At 46.0% G+C, this 23,594-nt stretch overlaps 2 protein-coding genes across 4 annotated transcripts in view; one reads left to right on the top strand and one right to left on the bottom strand.

Moving 5' to 3' along the window:
- Positions 1–4,508, bottom strand: part of LOC310666130 (intelectin-like protein) — an 814,635-nt gene extending 810,127 nt beyond the window's left edge. Inside the window, exon 1 of the mRNA XM_083416759.1 lies at positions 4,222–4,508. The gene's annotated coding sequence lies outside the window, so the exon portion shown is untranslated. The remainder of the gene's footprint in view (positions 1–4,221) is intronic.
- A 5,932-nt stretch (positions 4,509–10,440) lies between these two features.
- Positions 10,441–23,594, top strand: part of TARS2 (threonyl-tRNA synthetase 2, mitochondrial) — a 55,290-nt gene continuing 42,136 nt past the window's right edge. For 2 of the 3 annotated variants that reach the window (XM_083416558.1, XM_083416557.1), the window contains exons 1-4: positions 12,624–15,358; positions 16,993–17,183; positions 18,047–18,170; positions 21,011–21,135. In XM_083416558.1, coding sequence (XP_083272684.1) covers positions 15,293–15,358; positions 16,993–17,183; positions 18,047–18,170; positions 21,011–21,135 — 506 coding nt within the window. In that variant the 5' untranslated portion in view covers positions 12,624–15,292. Of the gene's footprint in view, positions 12,346–12,602; positions 15,359–16,992; positions 17,184–18,046; positions 18,171–21,010; positions 21,136–23,594 lie in introns of those variants that run through there. The other variant, XM_083416556.1, reaches the window with a different exon arrangement.

Genomic DNA, 23,594 nt, shown 5'->3' with positions numbered 1-23,594 from the left:
CAGAAGTCTCTCCCCCCCCCTTACTTTCCAGCTGTTTTGGAAAGGGGGGTGTCTGGCGGGGGTGGAAAGTATCCCGTTTATGGAACCCACTTCTCATCGATGACAAAAAAGGAACTTTCATGGCAGGTTTTTATAGGGTCATTGGGGTGGGGGGTGGGGAGCAGCACCCTCCCCAGATTTCTCGGTGTCCATTATTCCTCTGGCGCAGTTCCCCCTTAGATACGCATTTTGACCTTCCGAGGCAAAATTACTTGCATAGCACAGGGAAAATTGCGTAATTCATTCTGGGGTGGGGGGGGGGGCACTTGGCATGTTTGCAGAGCCGAATCTCGGGCAGGGGGGAGCCTTCAGGGTTGGGGGAACGCAAGGGAACCTGCTTCCCATGTTAAGGGAGCAGATGTTTTGGGGATCCACCCCATTCCCCCCGGATATGTGCGGCTGTGCTGCCATTTTGGAAGGGGGTGGGGAAACGAACACTGTACATAATCGATGTGCTTTTCATTTTCTTTGTGTGTGCCTGTTTTAAGAGGAGGGGCGGGGAGAGTTTAATATTTGTTGGCTTGGTTTTATTTCCAAGTGTTTTTCTTGTGGGGGAGTTGGAGGGGGGCCGAGATGTGCATTGGGCCGAAGAGCAAGCAACTGCAGACCATCTTCTTGATTGTATATTAACACAATTTAATAAAATACCCTAGTTTGAATGTTTTATATATACATATATATATATATCTCTACACTTCTTGTAAATAAGTGCTCTCTTAAGTGTGCAATAGGTGCATAAGGTTGAGAACGGGACCCCCACCCAGCCATCCCTCCCTTGCTTTGCAACCTGGAATCGGAGCCGGAAGTGGTTTCTTCGGCACCAACCCAGCCTGGAGGAGGAAGAGCAGAGCAGATGGAAGAGCCGCCTCCGATTTCCGAAAGACCCACAGCGCTCCCCGTTGGAGGAAGTCTTGACTGTTGCTCTTTTAATTTATGCATCTTGTCTCTGTGTTGGAAGGAGGTCTGGAAACCAATTCCAAAGCTTAAAACACAATCGGAGCAGTGCGGTTTTTTTTGTTTTGTTTTGCTTTTTGAGGTTCTTTCTCTCTCTCTCTCCCCTGCCCTCTCTCCCTCCTTCCTTATTTTTGTATTGTATACTAATAAAGTGTTCTTGACTTGTTGTGGCCTCCATTTCTAGGAGAAAAGGGACCCAGCTCTCTGCCCTGTGGATTGGGCTCCAAGGCAGCTTGTGATACATTTTATTTTATTTTTGGGGGGGGGGGGATGGGGATTGTGCATCTTGACCGTTCCTGACCTGCAGATAATTCTGAAAGAAATGGAATGGGTGTTTTTGTTTTTTTTTTGTCAAATCTTTGTTTCCATTGTTGGGCAAAGCTCATTTTGCCTCTGTGTCCTACCCCGTTTTCCCTCTTGGTTATAAAATGTTAAAAGTTCTTTTAAAAAATAATAATAATCACTGTTTTGAGGCTAAGTATTCGGTAGACGGGTAGTTCTTAAAATAATTTTAGACATCTGTTTGGGGTAGAGGGCACAAGAACCCACATTTACCGTCTTCAGAAGGTGCAGTCTTGCTGGAACAAGCAAGCCTTCTAAAACGCAGCTAGGCCTGGCACTTCTGGCTCCCCACCTGGGCTGCAGAACAAATTTGACTATATTTTCATAAAGGAATGTACTTACAGCATGGGAAAGGATCTGCGTGCCTCCAGTTGAATTTAAAAGACTTACGATATGAACCCCCTACCCTAATGACAAGGAGAGCTTTATTTTCACTACTCGTGGTACAAAGGAGAAGGTGGCCTTTAGAAAATGTGTGTGTATGCGTCTGCTTGCATTCGCAATCTCAGGCAGAACAGCAGCTCAGTGCACCAGTGCTTTACTGATACGTCGGGGACTCTCTAGCTGTGATTCCTGTATTTCAGGGGATTGAACTAGATAACTCTTGAGGTCCCTTCCAAGGGAACTTTGTGCCGTGTGTGTGTGTGTGTGTGTGTGTGTTGGAGTGGGAGGTTTAAACAGCGCTTCCCATTTAATCTACCGGATAAAGTCATTCTGAGCAGGTACTTCGCTACTGTCACAGCACATGTAAAGTTTTTTAAAGGCCTGAAACAAGAGTTAAGAATTCTGGGTGCTGGATCTGCCCAGAGGGAGCCCGTGTGGTCCAAAATCCTGGTCTCATAGCAGCCAAGCGGATGCCTATTATAGGAAGTCCACATGTAGGGAGGTAGTTAAGGCAAATCGGAGCTAGTAGCCATGGATCGCTTTATCCTCCATGATTCGTTAAAAGCATCACAATTGGTAAATTGTGTGTTGGGGGGGGGGGTGTTTAGCTCATGCCACCACCCTGGCAAAGCCAAAAGCTTTAACAGTCCGCTGTTTGCTGCTTTCTCAGTAGACTTGCTTAAACTGGTTTACGCAGTGCCAGCTACTGCTAGACTCGCTCCTAAACACCCATCCAAACGCTGTCTCTTCGGAAGCGAACCTCCCGTCTTGCGCTGGTTTGCAGAGGACTGTGGCCTTGCGGGACCAGGGTCCTCATTGCTCAAGTCTGCTGTGGTGGAATTCAAGCGGCAGCTCAAACATTAAGCCCCTCGCCTTTCTCACCGGGGTAGAGTGGGATCAGCAGGCACTCAGTCAACCAGTTGAGCAGTGACAGGCTGGGTTTTTTAAATCAGAGAATACTAGTTTCAGGGTGCAAAGCTTTCCCACTAGTGCACCCACTCTTGTGATTGGTGGTGGTCAAAATACCATCAGGCCATATGCATCCAAGGGAAGAATACAGAAATGTCCATCATTGTGGAGGAGACTACCATTGCAAAAAAAAATCTTTCCAGGGGTGGGGGACAGCTAAGGAGCCTCTAGTAACTGGTTTTGCTTGGGTTTTTTGTTGACTGAACAGTATTTCTGCAGCCACGAGTCACCCTTTTGTCAGTGGCTGCATCTAGGAAGTGTTTTCATGGGGGGAGGGGGCTGAGCTTTGCAGAGTGGAAGCCCAATGGCTCTACACACTGTTGCATGCTCATCCTGCTGTTTTTATGGGATCTTCTGCAAGTCCGTACCTAAGTATTTATAACTGTGCCAACTCTTGGGGCAGGCATAACTAGGGTATGCCTGATAGCACCCCCAATTGAACGGGGGGGGGGGACGGACTCATCTGTACTGTTTGTGCCCGTGAAATCAGAAGGCTGCATAGAAATCTGGCTTAGAAGTTTGTGTGGAGGGCTGGCGAGTAACAAGGACAACGGCAGACCCGCAGAGGGCCATAAATCCCCACTGGAGAAAGATGATTACGTGAGGGGAAAGTATATTTTGAAACAGGTGAGGCAGTCTTTCTTCACTGGACTGGCTCCCTGCTCCCAAGGGTTGAGCACTTCAGTCCATCTCAGTTATCTGGGGCCTTCCTGCTTGCCAAGTATGACTTCTCTGGTCTCAGGCCTGGTTCTTTAAACATGCAAAGGGAGATGTCTAGCCTAGCTGATCTCAAGAGGATGGCAAGTGGAGGCCCGGCTTGCATCTCCATACCAAGAAAAGCACCTTGGGGAACTATTTCCACCCGAGACACCAAAGAGCCATCACAGAGCTTTCCAAACTTGCCTATAACTGGTAAGGTTGGCCAGGTTCTTACCCTGATGTAATCTCTTCGCTCTAGGAACTGTGCCACCTGTCTACGTTGGTTTTCAACCAACCAGTATTTAAAATCTGCTTTGTTACAGCTTAAAGCAGCATTCCTTTTTACAGTGGTGCTTCACAAGACAAAAAGAATCCGTTCCGCGAGTCTTTTCGTCTTGCGGTTTTTTCGTCTTGCAAAGCAAGCCCATTAGCGGATTAGCGCTATTGACAGTTTAAGGGCTATTAACGCCTATTAAAGGCTTAAGGGATTAGCGGTTTTGCTGCTAAAATGCTTTTAGCAGCTAAGCGCTTCAGAAAAAGGTTTTGGAGCGGGAAAAAAACCTCAAAAATTTTCGTCAATTTTTGTCTTGCGAAGCAAGCCCATAGGGAAATTCGTCTTGCGAAGCGCCTCTGCAAACGGAAAACCCTTTCGTCTTGCGGGTTTTCCGTCTTGCGAGGCATTCGTCTTGCGGGGCACCACTGTATTTTTCTTCCTAAGGGCTGTGTCACTGGGAGAGGACTCCCTTTGCGTGTGGAAGGTTCCCGGTTCATTCCTGGACCTCTCCCAAGTAAAGCTTGGGAATCCCCTTGCTTTAAAACAGGAGCTTCTGGGACTTCCGGAGGCGGCGCGAAACCGTGATGGCGGACCTCTTCGAGCTCTGAAGAGGGGCACCGCAGAAAAGGGTTGTTTCGCTACGGCGCAGCGGCAACCCATCAAGAAAAACCACGGACAGAGAGAGTCCGTGGCCGTGGGACTCGGCGGGCACCTGGAGCGACCCCAAATTCGCGGAAGGGACCCCGTAAGGGGCTCCGGAGTGAAGGAGGGGGAGCGGTGCTGTGAGTTCATCGCTCTTTCTGCGGAGGCGAAGCCGCGCGGCTGTCACGGATGAGCGCTGACCTTTCTTCCAAAAAATACTACTCTGAAACAGCAAACCCGTGAGTAAGGACTTAAGATTTGTTACAATAACTTGAAGAAATTTGGCTGAAACCGGGAGACGAGAAAGAGGAAGTCCGTCTTCCGGCACTGCTTATAAGATCAAAGCAGACTGTTTAAAGAGCGGAAAGCGCTGTGAACAGGGAAGCTTTAAGGCTTTAAAGTGGGACTTTCATGCACACTTGAAATTCTATTCTTAAAGGAAGAAAAAATACAGTTTAAATTGGACTTGGAGCGGTCCCCCATGGGGCGAGGGAAGACTCTAACCCCAAATCTTCGGGTGGCCGGGTGAAGTTGCTTGACTGCGGAACTGTTACAAATTTCCAGATACTTTTGTAACTGAAGTGCAACTTTTGGGCTTACTTAGTTTGAGTGGATACAATTGCAGGCACCTTGTTGGAACATTGTTAAACGTTTTAAAGTGCTCTGCAGGACTTTTTTCTTAGTGTTTTGGAACTAACTTGCTTTTAAAATTGTTTTTGAAAACGGAAACTTTAATGGCGGAAAAGTTACCTTCTTCTTACTAACTTTTGGTGGCACTCCCCCTAGAGGACATTGGATAACAAAGGCCTGGGAAAAGTTTTTTTGCTTACTTTCTTTCTCCAGACTGTTTATAAATTTGGACTTGTCTTTCCCATGGGATTACAACATCTGACCTTGAACATTGACTGATGAGTGGTACAGGAAAGACAAGAGCAGCCAAAGCTAAGGAAGCTAAGGAAAAAGAAAAAGCAAAAAAGCAGGCACAGCTTTTGCAAACAACTTTAACTCAGGGACGTAGACTATCAGTGCCTGCTGTGCTTGCAACACAAAAAGTAGAAAGTGAAAAGCCTGAAAAATCTGAAGAGGAAGATATGGCATCAGGAGGAGCAGAGGCAGCACTGAAACAAGTTTTGGAACAATTGTCAACATTAAATCAAAAAATTGATAACCAATCAACAAAAATTGACCAAGCTACATCCTCGATCCAGAAATTGACAGATCAGGTTTCCCAACACACCCAAGCAATTGAAAAATTGCAAGGAGCAACGGAAGAGAACCGTAAATTGGCAGGGGAAGCCGTTGAAATTGCAACATCAGCTAAAAAAGAGGTTGAGGAAGTTAAAGCAGAAGTCAAGCCTCTGCATAAACAGATAGGGGACCAACAAACCTATCTCTCTTTGGTGGAACTGAAAAACCGGGAGACTAATCTTAGGCTTAGGGCGGTCCCAGAAATCGAACAAGAAGATTTGATTGGATTTTTGACAACAGAATTTTCAAAGTTCTGGGGCTTAAAAGAAGAAAGTGATTTTAAAATAGTATCGGCTTTTCGACTGGGAAGATTGGTAAGAAAAGATAGATCTAGAGACTGTCTAATAGCTTTGAGATCAAGAGAGGAGAGAGACAAAATATTAGGCCTACACTTCAAAAACTCAATTGAGATACAGGAGAAAAGGGTGGAAATCTACCGAGATATTCCTAAACAGCTATTGGATCTGAGAGCCACCTATTCAGAATTGGCTAAGTTGTTGAGACTTAACTCAATCCCTTATAGGTGGGAGTTCCCACAAGGACTATCATTTACTTACAAACAGAAGAAGGTTAGAATAAGATTACCAGAGGATCTACAAAAGTTCCAGCACGACCACGGAGAAGATCTCCAAAAAGAAGCAGCAGCCCTTTGGCCTATACTTAAACCAGGACCCACTCTGCCAGCAGGCGGAGGGACGCCTAAACCCTCGGAATTAGAGGAAAAAGAAGATACACCGCTCTAGGTGTAACAGAATAGTTCAGGATGTCTCTGCAGCTACTCAGTTGGAATATAAATGGCGGAAATTCCCCGGAGAAAAGAAGGAAACTGTTTCATATATTGAAGAAAGAACAATTGGATATTATTTGTTTACAAGAAACCCATGTGACCAGGCTCCACAGGAAAGTTTTGGTCAACAAAAGACTAGGCCAAGAGTTTATTTCCTCAGACAAGGTAAAGAAAAGAGGAGTGGTGATTTATGCTAAGGAGAGCCTGATACCTAAATTTTTATTCAAAGATGAATATGGAAGAATTCTGGCAATTGAAATCCAGACCCAAGGAGAAAAAATATTGATACTAGGAATTTATGCTCCAAACGACGGGAAATCAGAATTTTTCAAGAAGCTGCATGAGACGCTGCTGGACTATCTGGACTATGCTAACATCATAATGATGGGAGACATGAATGGAGTGGTGTCTACACATATGGATAAGTCTTATAACCAAAATCTAACATCAGACGGCAGACTGCCTAAAACTTTTTTTGAAATGACTGACAATCTGGATTTGATTGATATATGGAGGACAAAGAACCCCCTAGGTAAAGAAGGAACTTTCTTCTCTGAGGCCCACCTGTCCTGGTCAAGGATCGACCAAATCTGGACCTCCAGGGGGCTGGCACCCAAGACTAAAAAGGTGGAAATCTGCCCAAAAACATGCTCCGACCACAACGCTCTGAAATTAGATCTCAGACTTACTCAAACCGGTTCCTTCAGATGGAGAATGAATGACACTCTTTTAAGAGATCAAGAGATTGTGAAAAAGGCCCAAAAAACATTAAAGGACTATTTTGAGATAAATTTGAATACTACAGTAGAAAAAAGAACGATCTGGGACGCAAGCAAAGCTGTCATGAGGGGGTTTCTGATACAACAGAATACAATTAAGAAGAAGCTCTGGAATGGAAAGAAAGATAAAATACTGGAGAAAATACATCAAGGAGAGAAAAAATTGAGAACTAAACCAAAGTCAAAGGATCTGTTGAGAGAAATTAAATTCCATCAAGCAGAATATTCAAAATTGATTAATCAGGAGATTGAATGGAAAATAAAACAGATGAAGCAAAGATCCTTTGAATCAGCAAATAAATGTGGAAAGCTGCTAGCTTGGCAGCTGAAAAAAAGACAAAAGTTGAATACAGTTACAAATCTAGAGATTGAAGGAAGAACGGTGCAGAAACCAGAGGAAATTAGGAAGTGCTTCCACAGATATTTTAAAGAACTTTATGTACAGGGGCCTCAGAAAGAATCAGAGATAGATCATTTTTTAAAGACAAATGGACTATCAAAAATAACTCAAGATAAAAGATCAATCTTGAACTCTACAATAACCACCCAGGAAATTGAAAGTGCCATTCAGAACATGCAACTAGGCAAATCTCCAGGCCCGGATGGGCTTACCTCCAAATACTACAAGACTTTGAAAGACTATTTAACACAACCCTTGTTGGAGGTATGCAACCAGATCATGGATGGGAAGAGGGCACCAGAAACGTGGAAAGAAGCGTTCATCACATTGATACCTAAGATAGAATCTGAAAAGACTCAACTCAAGAACTACCGCCCCATCTCACTCCTGAATGTGGATTACAAAATATTTGCAGACATTTTGGCAAGTAGACTTAAAAAAGTTTTAATTGAAGTAATTCACAAAGACCAAGCAGGCTTTCTCCCTGGTAGACATTTATATGAGAATACCAGAAACATCATCGATATTTTGGAACTTTTACAAACTAACAGGAACACAAGGGCGGTGTTAATTTTTGTTGATGCGGAGAAAGCATTTGACAATATATCTTGGATGTTCATGAAGAAAAACTTGGAAGGGATGGGAGTGGGGCGGGGGTTTGAAAATGGGTTACGAGCAATTTATTCAGAGCAAAAGGCCAAATTAATAGTGAACAATGTGGTGACGGAGGAGTTCAAAATTGAAAAAGGGACACGACAAGGGTGCCCTCTATCCCCTCTTTTATTCATTTCAGTCCTGGAGGTGCTATTGAACATGATAAGGGAGGACCGGCTGGTACAAGGGATAGAGGTCGGAGTGAAACAATATAAACTTAAAGCTTTTGCAGATGACCTAGTTTTGACATTGCAGGAGCCAGAATCCAGTACAAAAAGAGTTCTTGAACTTATATCTGAGTTTGGTCAGGTGGCGGGGTTTAAGTTGAACAAACAAAAAACCAAGGTTTTGACCAAGAATTTGACACTTACAGAAACAGAGGGGTTTCAGAGAGAAACAGAATTAAATGTGGTAAAGAAAGTGAAATACCTAGGGATCTATTTGTCTTCCAAAAATTTGAATTTATTTAAGGACAATTATGAAAAATGCTGGTTGGAAGTAAAGAAGGATTTAGAAATTTGGTCAAGATTGAAACTTTCCTTGTTGGGAAGGATTGCAGCAATTAAAATGAATGTATTGCCGAAAATGTTATTCTTGTTTCAAACCCTACAGATCGTGGACAGAGAGGAATGTTTTGGAAAATGGCAGAAGGATATATCTAAGTTTGTCTGGCAGGGCAAAAAGCCCCGAATAAAGTATAAAATATTAACTGATTCAAAAGAAAGAGGGGGGTTTGCCCTGCCGGATTTGAGGTTGTACTATGAAGCTGCAGCCTTCTGCTGGCTGAAAGATTGGTTTTTGCTAGAAAACACCGACGTCCTAGATCTGGAAGGTTTTGATAATGCATTTGGTTGGCATGCATATCTATGGTATGACAAGGTTAAAGTTCACAAATTGTTTAAAAACCATATTGTCAGAAAAGCGATTTTTGCAGTCTGGATGAAATATAAAGACTTATTAGAGAGTAAAACACCGAGGTGGCTATCACCGGTGGAGGCCAAAGCTCGAAAAAGACCCAATATGGAGGCCTATTGGCCGAAATATTGGGAATTAATTGAAAAAATTGGAGACGGTTGGAAGTTGCAGAGCCAGGACAAATTAAAAAACAAGGTGCGAGATTGGTTACATTATGCTCAAATTCAAGAGGTTTTTAAAATGGATAAAAAGGTTGGTTTCCAGGAGGGGAAATCGAAACTAGAGACAGAATTGTTAGAACCAAAGACCAAGATTTTATCTAGAATGTATAACTTGCTGCTTATGTGGAACACACAGGATGAGACAGTTAAATCTGCTATGATAAAATGGGCACAGGATGTTGGACATAATATTATGTTTGAAGACTGGGAAAGGTTATGGAACACCGGAATGAAATTCACGGCATCTAGTGCCTTGAAGGAAAACATTATGAAAATGATATACCGGTGGTACATGACCCCAGTCAGGCTAGCCAAGATGCATCACCTGTCTGACAACAAATGTTGGAAGTGTAAGGAAGCAGAGGGGACTTTCTTCCATCTCTGGTGGACCTGCCCAAAAGTGAAGGCCTTCTGGGAAATGATTTATAATGAATTGAAAAAGGTATTTAGGTATACCTTTCCTAAGAAACCAGAGGCCTTCCTGTTGGGCATGGTGGACCAGAAAATGTCAAAGAAAGATAGAACTTTGTTTATGTACGCTAGCACAGCAGCAAGAATACTCATTGCAAAGAGTTGGAAGACACAAGATTTGCCCACGCTGGAGGACTGGCAGACGCAGTTGATGGACTACATGGAGATAGCTGAACTGACCGGCAGAATCCGAGATTTGGATAAAGAAACAATTGAGGAGGACTGGGGAAAATTTAAAGATTATCTGAAAAAATATTATAAGCTGTATGAATCCTAAGAAAGTGCATGATTAGGAAACGTTAAGCTTCTGCGAATATGATTAAGTAAATGGTAAAATTAGTGACAAAAGAGAAAAGGAGACAATTTAAATTGAATATGTTATGTTTATTTTAAAGGTATTGAAATTGAGATATAATATATTGTATTTGGATACATAACATTCGAAAGTTACAACAAGGTATGAAATAAGGTAACAAAATGCTGACATTGTTAATGCAAAGAACGCAGAATCGGAAGGGGTGGGGAAGTCCAAGTTTTATTTTGTTTTTGTTGTTAAAAAAGAGAAAATTTGTTTCTTGTAACTACTTTATTTGTTTATAAACCTATAAAATTATGGAAAGAAACGCAATAAAAAAATTTATAAAAAAAAAAAAATAAAACAGGAGCTTCTGCCAGTCAGTGTAGGCAGATCTGGGTTATGCGAACCAGTGGCCTGACTCTGTATAAGGCAGCTTCTTGTGCCCCTAAGAAATCTTATCCAAAAGAGCCATGAACAGGGTTAAAATTCACCAGATCTGTAACCCACTGCACACTTACCTGGGGGTGAACCGCCTTGAACTTAATGGCTTCTGAGAAGATGTGCGTAGGACTATTCAAGCACAAGATTCGGCAACCTACTCTTAAGATTTCCTCCGAAAGGCTGACAGGGAGCTGAAGAAGCCGTGGAACCTTGCGTTTTAAGGTTCCTGCTTTTAAGGTGCCGCTGCTGTCAGCAGTATCGCTAAGTTCAAGTGCAAGTAGCAGCGCTGTTTACCTAAAGTGGTGACGCATGGCTGATGAAGCGCTGAAGTCCAAAACCAGCTTTAGAGCACCAGATTGGGGAAGCTTGAAATAGAGTGCCGTGCGCATCGGAGGCCTTGAGGCACTGGTGGTTCCCACAAGCAGAAGGGGAAAGGAGGAGCAGCTCTGTGTGGTCTTCAGGCCCATTGAATGACTGGCTTCTGTTCCTTTGCCTGAATTGACTCTTGTTCTTGTGGGGTGACCTGATGGCCAAAAACATCCAATGGTTCATAATTTGGCTCAAAAGACTCGGGGGCGCTTTTTAAACCAACCAGCTAAAGCAACTTCACGGGGTGAATATTTTCAAAGCTAGATGATCCTCTGTGTCTCTTGCAGCTCTTCATTTCTATGGTTCTAAGAACATCTTTGTTCACAGGGAAAGCCCTGAGGGCAGAGAAGATTACAGTATATATTTGCAGCATGCTGCAAAAAAATCTCCTGGGGAGGCAGGTGTTGTGCAATGGCAGCACAAACCTATGGCTCCAATTGGCTTGCTTGCTCCCTGTCACACAAGTGCGTCTTGCTGCTATTGGCTGAATTGTTTCTACTCAAGCCGTTGGCTTGAGGTGCTCTGAATCCTAGGGCGATAAAAGGCCTGGTCCAATGAAGTCCCTGGGGAGTAATACGAAACCAAAGGCGGCATCTTTGCCAAAAGGGCTTGGACAGGAAGATCTAAGAATAAAGTTGCACAGACAAAAGCTTCACCTGATGCTGAAATAGCCAAATCTGTTGGTGTGGTGGAAACGACAGCTGAGTGGAATCAGGCTTGAGTTGTGCTTGTGAGAGTGACGTTGCTGGGAGCATGGAGTGCAAGCGTGGCCTGTGTTCATGTGCTGAGCGTCTTTGCCGTAGGAGCACACGTCTGGGTGCTGGATGTGCAGCGAAGCTGAATATTGGAAGGTTCAGGGCAGAGAAAAGAAACTTCTCCATGCAGTGTTTAGTGATACTATGGAACTTGCTCCTAGAGGAAACAGTGATGGGTCACCAACCCAGATGGTTTTAAAAGAGGATTAGTTAAATTAATGGGTGAGAGGACTTCCGATGGCTGCTAGCCGTGATGGCTATGCTCTGCCCTCCACAGTTGGAGGCAGCAATGGGTCTGAATCCCAGTTGCTGGAAACCACAAGAACAGGCAGAGGGCTCTTGTGCTGAGATGCTGCTTGCAGGTTTCCCATTAAGGGCATCTTGGCCACTCTGAGAACAGGATGCTGGGACTCAATGGCCTATTGGCCTGATCCAGCAGGCTCTTCTTCCTTCCTTACGTTCTGAACTTCTCTCCTTTGGCAGGTGTGCTTAGTGCCCCTATAGAGAACCAGTCCCTGTTCCATGCACAGGTCAGACCTGAGCTGGGGCTTCAAACCTTACAGTGGTCTATTCAATCTCTTCATGCCGACGTTGCAAATGATTTGGGGACCCAATTGTACCAGTACTCTGTGTACAAACTGCCTTCTCCTTTTGAAGAGGCATAGATCATGCAAATCCAGTACCTGTAGTATACATGATATACCGTATTTTTCGCTCTATAAGACGCACCAGACCACAAGACGCATCTAGTTTTTGGAGGAGGAACACAAGAAAAAAAATATTCTGAATCTCAGAAGCCAGAACAGCAAGAGGGATTGCTGCGCAGTGAAAGCAGCAATCCCTCTTGCTGTTCTGGCTTCTGGGATAGCTGCGCAGCCTGCATTCGCTCCATAAGACACACACACATTTCCCCTTACTTTTTAGGAGGGAAAAAGTGAGTCTTATAGAGCAAAAAATACAGTACATGTGTGTTGCCAGGGGATGGGGTGAGACTGCCCACTCCTCCCACCTGAATTGGGCACCAGCCTCATAAAAATTTCCTTGGAAGAGCACCACATGAGCCTCGGCATATAGCTCATGTGGGCACTCTCGGATTAGACCTCAGTTTTTGTTCTTTGTAAAACTGAACCAACTCCTTTTAAAGGCTTCCTACAGGGGTTGCAATTTATTTCTTCTGTGTCTGTGCCTTGTTTTTAGGTTTTGGTTTTTAAATTTATCATCTCTCTCTGCACATCTGATTATTTTGCCAAGGTAACGACCTGGTTATCTGTTTTCCTAGCACACTGTTTACTTAAGTAGTTACTTTACCTCCAGAGTTAGGAGTGAGTTCTGCTGAGCTTATCTGTATTTACATATGGGGCCCGATCCACGCAACTGCAGTCCTGTGCACATGCAACCAAGAGTAAGCCAAATTGGGATATGCAACCAAATAAATGTAGGTAGGACCAAGTTGTTTGTACACTGGTACCTCAGGTTAAGTACTTAATTCGTTCCGGAGGTCCGTTCTTAACCTGAAACTGTTCTTAACCAGAAGCACCATTTTAGCTAATGGGGCCTCCCGCTGCTGCCCGCCGCCAGAGAAGGATTTCTGTTCTCATCCTGAAGCAAAGTTCTTAACCTGAGGTACTATTTCTGGGTTAGCTGAGTCTGTAACCTGAAGCGTATGTAACCCGAGGTACCAGTGTAATTCGCAAACACTTCCATCATTCTCAGAACAAGCCTTAAAAGCTAGGCCATGTTTGAGAGGGGTTTTTGTGAGTGAGGGAGTAATCCATGGAACAAGTCTTAAAAGGTAGGACACAGTTTGGGTTTTTCAGTTGTGCGTGTGAAAAATAATTACAAGGCATTCTTTGGATAGAACAGACACCAGTAGTGACTTCAGAGTAAAGAGCCCGCTCTGCCATTACTCATAGGAAAAAATCTGGTATGAGCTGCTTGGATTTGCCGATTAAAAATATGAAAAACCCAGAGGGTGAAATATGGTCCTTTTCAGTGTTGGGTAGGAAGTGGAGGGTTAGGGTTTTGACATCAATTTCAGGTGTTGGGGTGGGGGCGAAATATATTGGGAGCTGTCTGGCTCTCATGAGCACTTGGCAGGGCCGGCCGGCCCTCAAGGGAAGAAGAGGCGACCACTGCAGGTGGCCGGATTCACAGGGGCAGCAGATTGCCATGTAGATCTTTACATTTCAGGGAGGAGAGGAACACCATCTTGTGGTTCGTCTTGGGTGCCCAAATGTCTTGGGCCAGCCCTGGCACTTTTATACCACATTGATTCCAGTAGAAGGGATTCAAGGATATGCACTTAACTCTCCTACTGGGAAAAAATTAGTGGAGTTTAAGAGGGTGTCCTTGGCCAGAATTGCTCATTGAAAAGACATTGGGATCCAATTCATATTTGGATGTTTACTTTCTAACATGTGATTTTAATGCTTAAATACGCCTTTTCTGCCTTTTGTGTGTGCACACTGATAATCTGGTTTATAGGATTTTATGGAGCCCCTAGGGGGATATGGGGTCATGACCTTTTTCGTGACAGGAACCCCTGGGCCCTTGAATCAGCAGCCTAACAGGCAAAGGGTTCGTATGTAGTGTTAGTCATACTCTTGAGTAAACCCACTGAAACAAATGGGCACGATTTAGGTCCATTGTTTTCACTGTGTCTACTCTGAGTAGAATTCAGTTGGGCACAATTCAAAGCTTGCCCCTTTCCCTATGATGGATAGGCAGTGTTAGAAGCTGCACCAGTTGAATTTCCACCTCCTAACAGTACTTAAATGAGACATAGGAAAAAATTACTTTATTTAGAACACTGATTATGCAACATATGTTTTAAATAAATAAAGGCATTTTTTAAGACCTTTGAGTACCGTAGGGGACGTGGAAATCCAACCAATGCAGCTTTTTCTGAACTCTACCTATCAGGCTGAAAGCTGCATGCTTTATGCCTGCTACGCAGAAATTGGTTATGTTTTGGTTTTAATTGCAACATGCAGTTCTCTTCAGTGTATGGACACAAAATTCCTTTGCAGGTAGGCTGTGTTTTGCCCTAAGCGTTCCCTGCCGTGCCTACTGGGTTGCCAACTTTCCAGCTGGCCGCTGCAGCTGTGCAGCTTGACAGACCTCGCTCAGCATGGTTAAAGCGTGCTTCTCACCTGCATGCAGTGAGGGGAGCCTTTCCCCCCTTGCACCCTACACAAAGGCTGCCTATCAGTTTCTGGTCAGCTGGCAAACTCGCGCGCAAGCCTGCGATCCAAGAAGCCCTTCTTAATTTGCAGGAGACTCGGTGGCTGCAGCATTTCAATTCCCCGTCTTGCTTGTCGCGTTGATCCGGGCGGGGGAGGAAAGGTGGGCGGAACTTCACATCCTCGAGTCCTTGTTTCAGGAGGGGAGGGGGAAGGAAACTCCTTCCAGGGGGAGGAAGCCTATTGGCCAGCTAGACTACCAATCCGCGTTCTCTTCCTCTTTGCAAAGGCGGCCAATCAGCGCGCGCAGAGTCCCACGCAGGCGGCGGCTGCTGCTGCTGCTCGCGGTTTGCAGTCTGCAAGGTGGAGAGGGATGCTGGAGCGGCTTTTGCAGAGGGTGCAACCGGCCTGAGGGACCCCGGCAGTTTCCCACGTGGGAACTGAGGACTTGACACGGGTATCCTAAAAGATGAAGGTCCTTTGGCCTTGGAGGAAGATCTGGGCTGGGAAGAGCCATCTCTGCAGGCTGTACAGGGTCTGTTGATAGCCTTCTAATTTAAATGTATTTATTTTTCCGAATCCCTCCTTTTCCCAGTCTCCAGTCCTATTTTTCTCGCTGCCCCATAACTTCTAAAGCTGCAGCCTCTCGTCTTGAGAGCTCCTGTGCTGCTGCTGCTGTTGTTTTTCTGTCCAGCAGGTAGGCTTTCAACGGGTGAGGCCTTCCATCCGCCCCAGGAGTAGAGCCAGAGTTTTGCCTGTTGTAACAGGTCCTTCAAAGCACCTGCACTTTCAGATTTATGTGAATGACCAAGGGGAGACCATGTGGCCTGAACTTGGCCGTTCCTTAACCTTGCTTTCAGGACAGTGCTGCGTAGAGAAAACACGTTGCAAAGCGATACAGCATAATGGAGCATCTCTGAACATGCACAGAGTGCAACTGTGGCATTTCCCCCACACTGCTGGGAATGAAGAAGCATGGTTACCGGGCAATCCCTGGTGTCCAGCATCGCTCCAGATAAAACAGTACTTTCTTCCCTTGACAACCTTTGGAGCTCATCCAGTCTCCCCACCCCAAACCTTAAAGGTTTTTGCTTTATGATGGTGCTCCCATACATTTGCAACACACCCAACTGGGGCTTGCTAAATGAAATGACTAGGTGCCAAATGCACTCCTGTAGCATCTCTGTACAAGTTGTGCATCCTTTGGAGGCCAGCTCCCGTCAGGAGGTGCTGTTTATTTGTCCTCTGTCTTGAGAGCACCTGATGTTTGCCCTCAGTGTCTGACTGAGCACTGAATTGCCATTCTGGGTGTCCCCCTTGAAACCTGTTCTTGGAGAGACAGGGCAGGGGTCTGTATATCAGTCTTTCTTTGGGTTGGCAGTTGTCACACTGACACTCCTAACAGGTATAAAAGAGAGCCTGCTGCCTCCAGGTTTATCTGCTACCGATTTGGGGGAGAAAACTGCTCCAAGACAGTTGCTTACCCCTTTCCATCGTTCTCGGCAAACGGTACCATTTCCCCGCAAACCGTGTAACTCTTCTTCACTTTCCCCTCAACAGAACTATGTTGGCTGTAGTACCTGGAGTGTTTTTTTTTTCTTCAGTCCTGTAACAAATATATATATATATTTAAAAGATATTTATTACAATTTTCAGCATTACAAAAATTAAAAAGAATAAAGAAGAATAAAAAGAAAAAGAAAATACAAAATAAAAACATTTAAAAACAAATCAGTCTTTCCATATCTTATCTTTCCTTTACTTATTTCCCTGACCTCCTCACACCTCCCTTTCTTGCATTCCAGTTCAATTGGTTAATTCAGCAAATCCTTTCCCTCTTTAATTTTATCTTAATCTTTTATCTTAATATAGCTTTAAATTATCACCGTTAACAATCCATTTTTACATATTCCTTAACATTGCTGCTAAAAAATCCCACTTAACTTCAATCCAGCATCATTCTAACATTCATTAATTTTACAATGTTTCTGTAAGTAGATTTCTTCCAATCTTCAGTCCTGTAACAAATATTAACGTTGCTAGATTTGCTGGGCATCTTCTGTTTTAACGGGGGTCTTGTCAGTCATTCTGCATTTTGAAAGTGGCCGTTTCCCTAAGGTAAGGACAGAATTCATGGCGATTGACTTTGTCGTGTGTCTTCTCCTGTAGGCGGGTGCTCTACCTTCCCACATCTCTGAGCGCCTGGCGTTTTATGAGAAGCTAAAAGCTGCTGCGGCTGAACGATGCGCTGAGCGAAGCCACAGAAACAGCCGGCCGATCCGGATTTCCCTACCGGGTGGCAGTGAAATAAACGGGGAGGCCTGGGTGACCACGCCATATCAAGTGGCGCTGCAGATCAGGTGCGCGTGTTAGATGTTTGCTATGTGCTTTCTTCAAATGTGCTTCCTCTTGAACACTTTAAAAAAAAAACAACGACCCAAACTGTTTTAGGCAAAGGGTTGGCAGCTCTTGAGATATGAACAGAGATGTGCGACCCAAAAAATTGAGATCCTATCCTTCACTTGTAAAAACATATCCCTCGAAGATGAGTAATATTTGAAGTTTTTTGAGATGCCCCTAAGTGGATGGGAGTTGTAGTTCAGTAGCATCTGGAGGTTCAGCACCTTTGGCCTTTGGCTTAGCAAGCTCTTCTTTAATTCAGAATCTGAAACCTTCTGATTCACTGGAACGGCCGTAGCTCAGGGAGAGAGCATCTGCTTTGCAAGCACACAGGTCCAGTTTCTATCCCCAGTGGCATATCCAGGCCGGGCTGGGAAAAGAGCCCCTCTGTGGGATTCTAGAGAACCTCTGCCAGTCAGTGTGTGCAGTACTGAACTAGGTGGACAGATAGTCCAGCTCGCTACAAGGCAGTTTCCAGCTTCTGCCTTTTGGGGGCAATCGTCATACCTTAAAAATAATAATATGTTTCTGCACCGCTTAGAGATTCTGAATATCAAGCAGCGCAGAAGTACCTAAAATAAATGAAAATAAATATCTGGTCCGTTTCTCCTCGTGGTTGCGAGGCAGTTGCCAGTCAGATATGTCCTAACCTCCCACTTTAGAAGACATCTAAAGGCAGCCCTGTTTAGGGAAGCTTTTAATAGGTTATTGTGTTTTAGTGTTTTGTTGGAAGCCGCCCAGAGTGGCAGGGGAGACCCAGCCAGATGGGCGGGGTATAAATAATAAATTATTATTATTGTTATTATTATTACTGCTCTTGCAGCCGGAGTCTGGCCCAGGGTGCCGTGGTGGCACGGGTGAATGGGAGCCTACATGACCTGGATCGCCCGCTGGAGGGCAACGCCAGCTTGGAGTTTGTGGATTTTGAATCTCTGGATGGGCAGGCGGTGAGTACCCAGAGGAGTTTTGCTTGTGCGGAAGAGAGGGAAGGGAGCTGCTAAATCTTGACTGGCATTTAGCAAGCAAGCAAGGAAAATTGCTCACTCCCCTTCCAGATACCAGAACTTCTGGGGGCTGAAATCAAGGTTCAGCACTGCCAGACACACTGATTCCTCTTTGGCTGGGCCCACCATGTCCTCCACAGGGAACTGGCGTGTGGCCCAAGCAACAGGATTGAACCCTCTGCTCATCAGCTGATAGGCAGCGTGTTCATATAGATTCTGTAAATATATATTAAGGTAAAGGTAAAGGTACCCCTGCCCGTACGGGCCAGTCTTGACAGACTCTAGGGTTGTGCGCCCATCTCACTCAAGAGGCCGGGGGCCAGCGCTGTCCGGAGACACTTCCGGGTCACGTGGCCAGCGTGACATCGCTGCTCTGGCGAGCCAGCACCAGCACACGGAAACGCCGTTTACCTTCCCGCTAGTAAGCGGTCCCTATTTATCTATTTGCACCCGGGAGTGCTTTCGAACTGCTAGGTTGGCAGGCGCTGGGACCGAACAACGGGAGCGCACCCCACCGCGGGGATTCGAACTGCCGACCTTTCGATCGGCAAGCCCTAGGTGCTGAGGCTTTTACCCACAGCGCCACCCGCGTCCCTCATGTAAATTTATATTAATACTGCTTTTAAAAAGAAATAATAAATATCTACCCCACGCCGAAAGAGAAGCAGAGAATCCTTTCCTGCGATGAAGGTGCTGGTGAAACAGACCTCTCCCCTCCCACCGCTATTGGTTAACTTTAGCAGATGGGTGGCCCTGCCCACCTGTCAGCATTTCTTTGTGGGGGGCGCGGCGGGGAGGAGAAGAGAAAGAGCTGCCCTCCCAGGCCAAGAAATGGGTTCCTCAGACCCTGCGCTACAGGAAGAGCAGCTTTTAAAAGGAGCTCGTTGGTGGGTAATAGGTGTGTGAACAGCTATGAGCTAAATGGGGCTGGTTGCCTGCATCAAACTTTAGCTTGTGAGCTTCAGGGGCTTGTAGAGGCAGACTGCCTGGCAGCTTGAACCCAAGCTGTGTCTTGTTGCCAGTGTTCCAGGAGAGGATGCTTTCAGGAGGAATGTCTGGGTGGGCGGCCTTCTCCGTCAGGGTGGTGTGGTCATTCTTGCCAGGAAAGTCCAGTCTGGTGACGTTGCTCTGTAGGCGAAGGCAGAAAGACCTCAACCTCCAGCCCTCCTTCCTCAGGCTCCTGGGGTGTCATCCTTTCGGAATTATATTGGGCTTCTTCCTAGCTCCTTGCATAATGGCTGGAAGATTTGGAACAGAGAAGATAATAATAATAATTTATTATTTATACCCCACCCATCTGGCTGGGTTTCCCCAGCCACGCTGAGCGGCTTCCAACAGAATATTAAAATACAATAACCTATTAAACATTGAAAGCTTCCCTAAAGAGGACTGCCTTCAGATGTCTTCTAAAAGTCTGGTAGTTGTTTTTCTCTATGACATCTGGTGGCAGGGCATTCCACAGGGCGGGTGCTGCTACCAAGAAGGCCCTCTGCCTGGTTCCCTGCAACTTGGCTTCTCGCAGCGAGGGAACCACCAGAAGGCCCTCAGAGCTGGACCTCAGTGTCCGGGCAGAACAATGGGGGTGGAGACGCTCCTTCAGGTATACTGGACCAAGGCCATTTAGGGCTTTAAAGGTCAGCACCAACACTTTGAATTGTGCTCGGAAACGTACTGGGAGCCAGTGTAGGTCTTTCAAGCCCGGTGTTATGTGGTCTCGGCGGCCACTCCCAGTCACCAGTCTATCTGCCGCATTCTGGATTAGTTGTAGTTTCCGGGTCACCTTCAAAGGTAGCCCCATGTAGAGCACATTGCAGTAGTCCAAGTAGGAGATAACTAGAGCATGCACTACTCTGGAGAGGCAGTCTGCGGGCAGGGAGGGTCTCAGCCTGCGTACCAGATGGAGCTGGCAAACAGCTGCCCTGGACACAGAATTGACCTGCGCCTCCATGGACAGCTGTGAGTCTAGAAGAGGAAGGACTTCCTTACACAGAGCACAGATGAACTCTGGGATTCGTTCCCATGAGACATAATGACGGCCAACAACTTAGATTTGAAAGAGGGTCAGGCTGATTCAGGGAGGGGGCAGAGGAGACTGTCAGTAACTAGCAGCCTAGGACTGTTCTTCCTCTACCGTCAGAGACAGTAAATGCCTCTGAACAATACCAGCTGCTGAGACTCACAAGTGGTGAGAGGGTTGCCGTTGCACTCAGGTCCTGCTTGCCAGCTTGCCATTGGGGCATCTGGTTGGCCACTGTGATGACAGGATCCTGGACTAGGTTGGCCACCTTCCCCCACCCCCAAGCAAGGACTTGTTTATTGCGCAGACATTTTAGAATTAGAATTCCCTAACACTTTCACTTTTGAAGCTTTAAGAAAAACGCCAATTTGTTTAATTTAAAAGCTGTCTGACAAAAGAGCACCCCGGCCTGTTCTTCCATTTTCTGTCCTTTAGCACCAGACAGAGCTTATTTGCCTAAATTGCTGATTCCTTTTCAGGCCTGTAGATTGTCTAGTAGCACTTTTCAAGCAGATTGTTTTTCCAAGCTGCATCACATGCTTTCAACCAAGTCCGTGCCTGCAGACAGACAACATTTCTTAACGGCCTGATCTAGCAGCCAGTCTCTTTTGATGTTCTTATAATAATATTCTCCCTTGGTTTGTTTTGACCATTGTCCTCAGGTTGCCTCTGCAAATGGGGAGGGGGGGCAGTGCTGCTGCTTTGGGAAGGAGCCTGGAGTTCCAGGGTACCTAACTCGACCTCTCCCCAAATTTCTCTTTGCCAGCTGTTCTGGCACTCCAGTGCCCACGTTCTAGGGGGTGCCGCCGAGCAGTTCTACGGTGCCTACCTGTGCCACGGACCCAGCACTGAAAATGGCTTCTTCTACGACATGTATTTGGGTGAGGAAAGGTAAGTTGGAAGGGCGATGCTGGAGAGTGCGGTTGAAAAGATGGGGCAGAAAAGGAAAAGGGGGTAGGAGAGGAAAACAGCAGATGCGGTCTGTAGTTCTTCAGGTTATGGAGTTCTTGTAACAACTGGCTGGAATGTAAAGAGAGTTGGAAAGTCCCTGGTCTCTCGGCTGAGCCGCTGGAGAGGCCGTGCCTTCGCTCTCTCAAGTGAAAGGGACACATGGCTCAGTAGCAGAGCCCTTGCTTGGCATGCAGAAGGGCCTGAGTGGTTTCTCCAAGTAGGACAGGGAATTTCCTGTGCCTGAAACCCTGGAGAGACACTGCCAATCGCTGTAGACCAGGCACCCCCAAACTCGGCCCTCCAGCTGTTTGGGGACTACAACTCCCATCATCCCTAGCTAACAGGACCAGTGGTCAGGGAAGATGGGAATTGTAGTCCCAAAACATCTGGAGGGCCGAGTTTGGGGGTCCTTGCTATAGACAATAATGGATCAAGGGTCTGATGTGGTATAATGCAGTTCCTTCTGTTCCTAATTAAATTAAGCTTTGCTTTCAGAACCATAAAGGCTGCAGACTTTGATTTATTTTTAAGGAACAGCTGTAGCTCAGTGGCTGAGCTCCTGCCCTGCATGCAAAATGTCCCAGGTCCAATCCCTAGTGGCGTCTCCCCTGCCTGAAACCCCCGGGGAACTGCTCCAAGTCAGTTATTATAACCCTATTATAAGAGAAGGTTGCAAGAGGACATCTATCCTTTTCTAAATTGTGTGTGCTTTGTGGTTGCAGTGTTTTGTTGCATCCCTTTGGGGGGTGGGGTGGAAGGAAGCGAATATATAAAATAAGAAAATGATTTCTCCCGCCAAAGGGCTGACCTGGGGTGTAATGGAACAGGGTACGCTCCTTGGGAAAAATAGGCAAAAGGCAGCCTAACCCAGAGCTAGATGCAACAATGGCATGGCTTGGTATAAGCCACCTTCCTGGGTTCCCGTTTAAATCACCCGTTTATTCAGAAACATGAGGACTGGAATCTTAATTTTATTGCTTAGATCCAGGGCTCTAGAGCTCAGTGGGAGATTACGCACGGTGCATGCAGAAGGCTCTAGTTCAGCCTCTGATCGAGGTGGGAAGGACTCCCTGCCTGAAGCACCGGAGAACAAACACACAAAACGTAACCAGCATTCACATCAACAATTCTCTTCTGTATTTTTATCACAGTATCAAATACTTGTCTTGCACGTTATCAACACAAAACCACCATGTCATAAGTTCCATTCTCTTGATATACTACATACGAACACGTACAAGGAGGGCGAAACAAGGCATTATTCCGGAAATCCTTGTCAAGATTCTGTGGAACTGTAGTAAGCTCCCATTTGGATTTTATGAACATACAAAGACATACGTGGAACAGAAACTAGCAGATATTGGACTCTATGAATGAACTGATCTGTTGGGACTTCTTCTTACATTGTTGTACTTTATGTGTTGATAATGTGCAAGAGAAGTATAAAAATACAGGAGAGAATTTTTTATGTGAATGCACAGCCGGTTACGTTTTGTGTGCTTGTTCAATGTATTTTACGTAATTCTAGGTTTGATCTTGTTTTGCAGTGAAGCACTGGAGACACATTGCTGCCAGTCACTGTCAACAGCATTGTGCTAGATCATGGGTCGGCAAACTAAGGCCCGCGGGCCGGATCAGGCCCAATTGCCTTCTAGATCTCGCCTGTTGACGGTCTGGAAATTGCCGTGTGGATCGCCAGCACACACGTTCTTTCCCTCTGCCTCACACGGCGGCGCTTTTCTCCTCAGATACGAAGCAATCTTGTCCCACGCCAGGCCCAGTCAATGGTGGGAGCTGGCTCGCCCACCTGCCCGCCTCAGCAGGGAGGCATTGTGAAGGGGGCGTGTGACGGCAGCGGCGGCTGCGTTTTCCTCCTGCTCCTCCTCCCTCTGTCTCAGTCTGCCCTCCCTTCCTTCCTTCCTTTTCTGCACCCCTTTTCTGCGCCGCTTCCTCGCGCACTTTCTTCGTTGCCACCTCCCTCCTTCATTCCTCCCATGGCGTTCAGGCGGTTTGTTGCGGTGGCCACGGACACCGCTTGCAAGTTGGTGGGCGGCTCTGTCTTCTTCTCTGTGGTGCCTCTCAGGAAGCAGCAGCAGCAGGTAGTGGGTAAAAGCTCTGGCGATGCCCCAGTTCCCCTACCTCTGCCCGTGGCTCCTCCACTGGAGCTGCTGCTTCTGTTTCTCCGGCTGACACAGCCTCCTACCCAGCCATGGCGCCTGGCTGGCTGGAAAAGCCCAACTGCAGCTATTGGGACGACAACTGGGACAAGTAGAAGAAGAAGAGTTTGGATTTGATATCCCACCTTTCACTCCCTTTAAGGATCATAGAATCATAGAATCATAGAATCATAGAGTTGGAAGAGACCACAAGGGTCATCGAGTCCAACCCCCTGCCAAGCA

The sequence above is a fragment of the Podarcis tiliguerta genome, assembly GCF_965153285.1.
Source record: "Podarcis tiliguerta genome assembly, chromosome: 16".
Classification (NCBI taxonomy): domain Eukaryota; kingdom Metazoa; phylum Chordata; class Lepidosauria; order Squamata; family Lacertidae; genus Podarcis; species Podarcis tiliguerta.
Note: the sequence above shows the minus strand (reverse complement) of the source record. Positions and strands in the feature narration are given on the sequence as shown.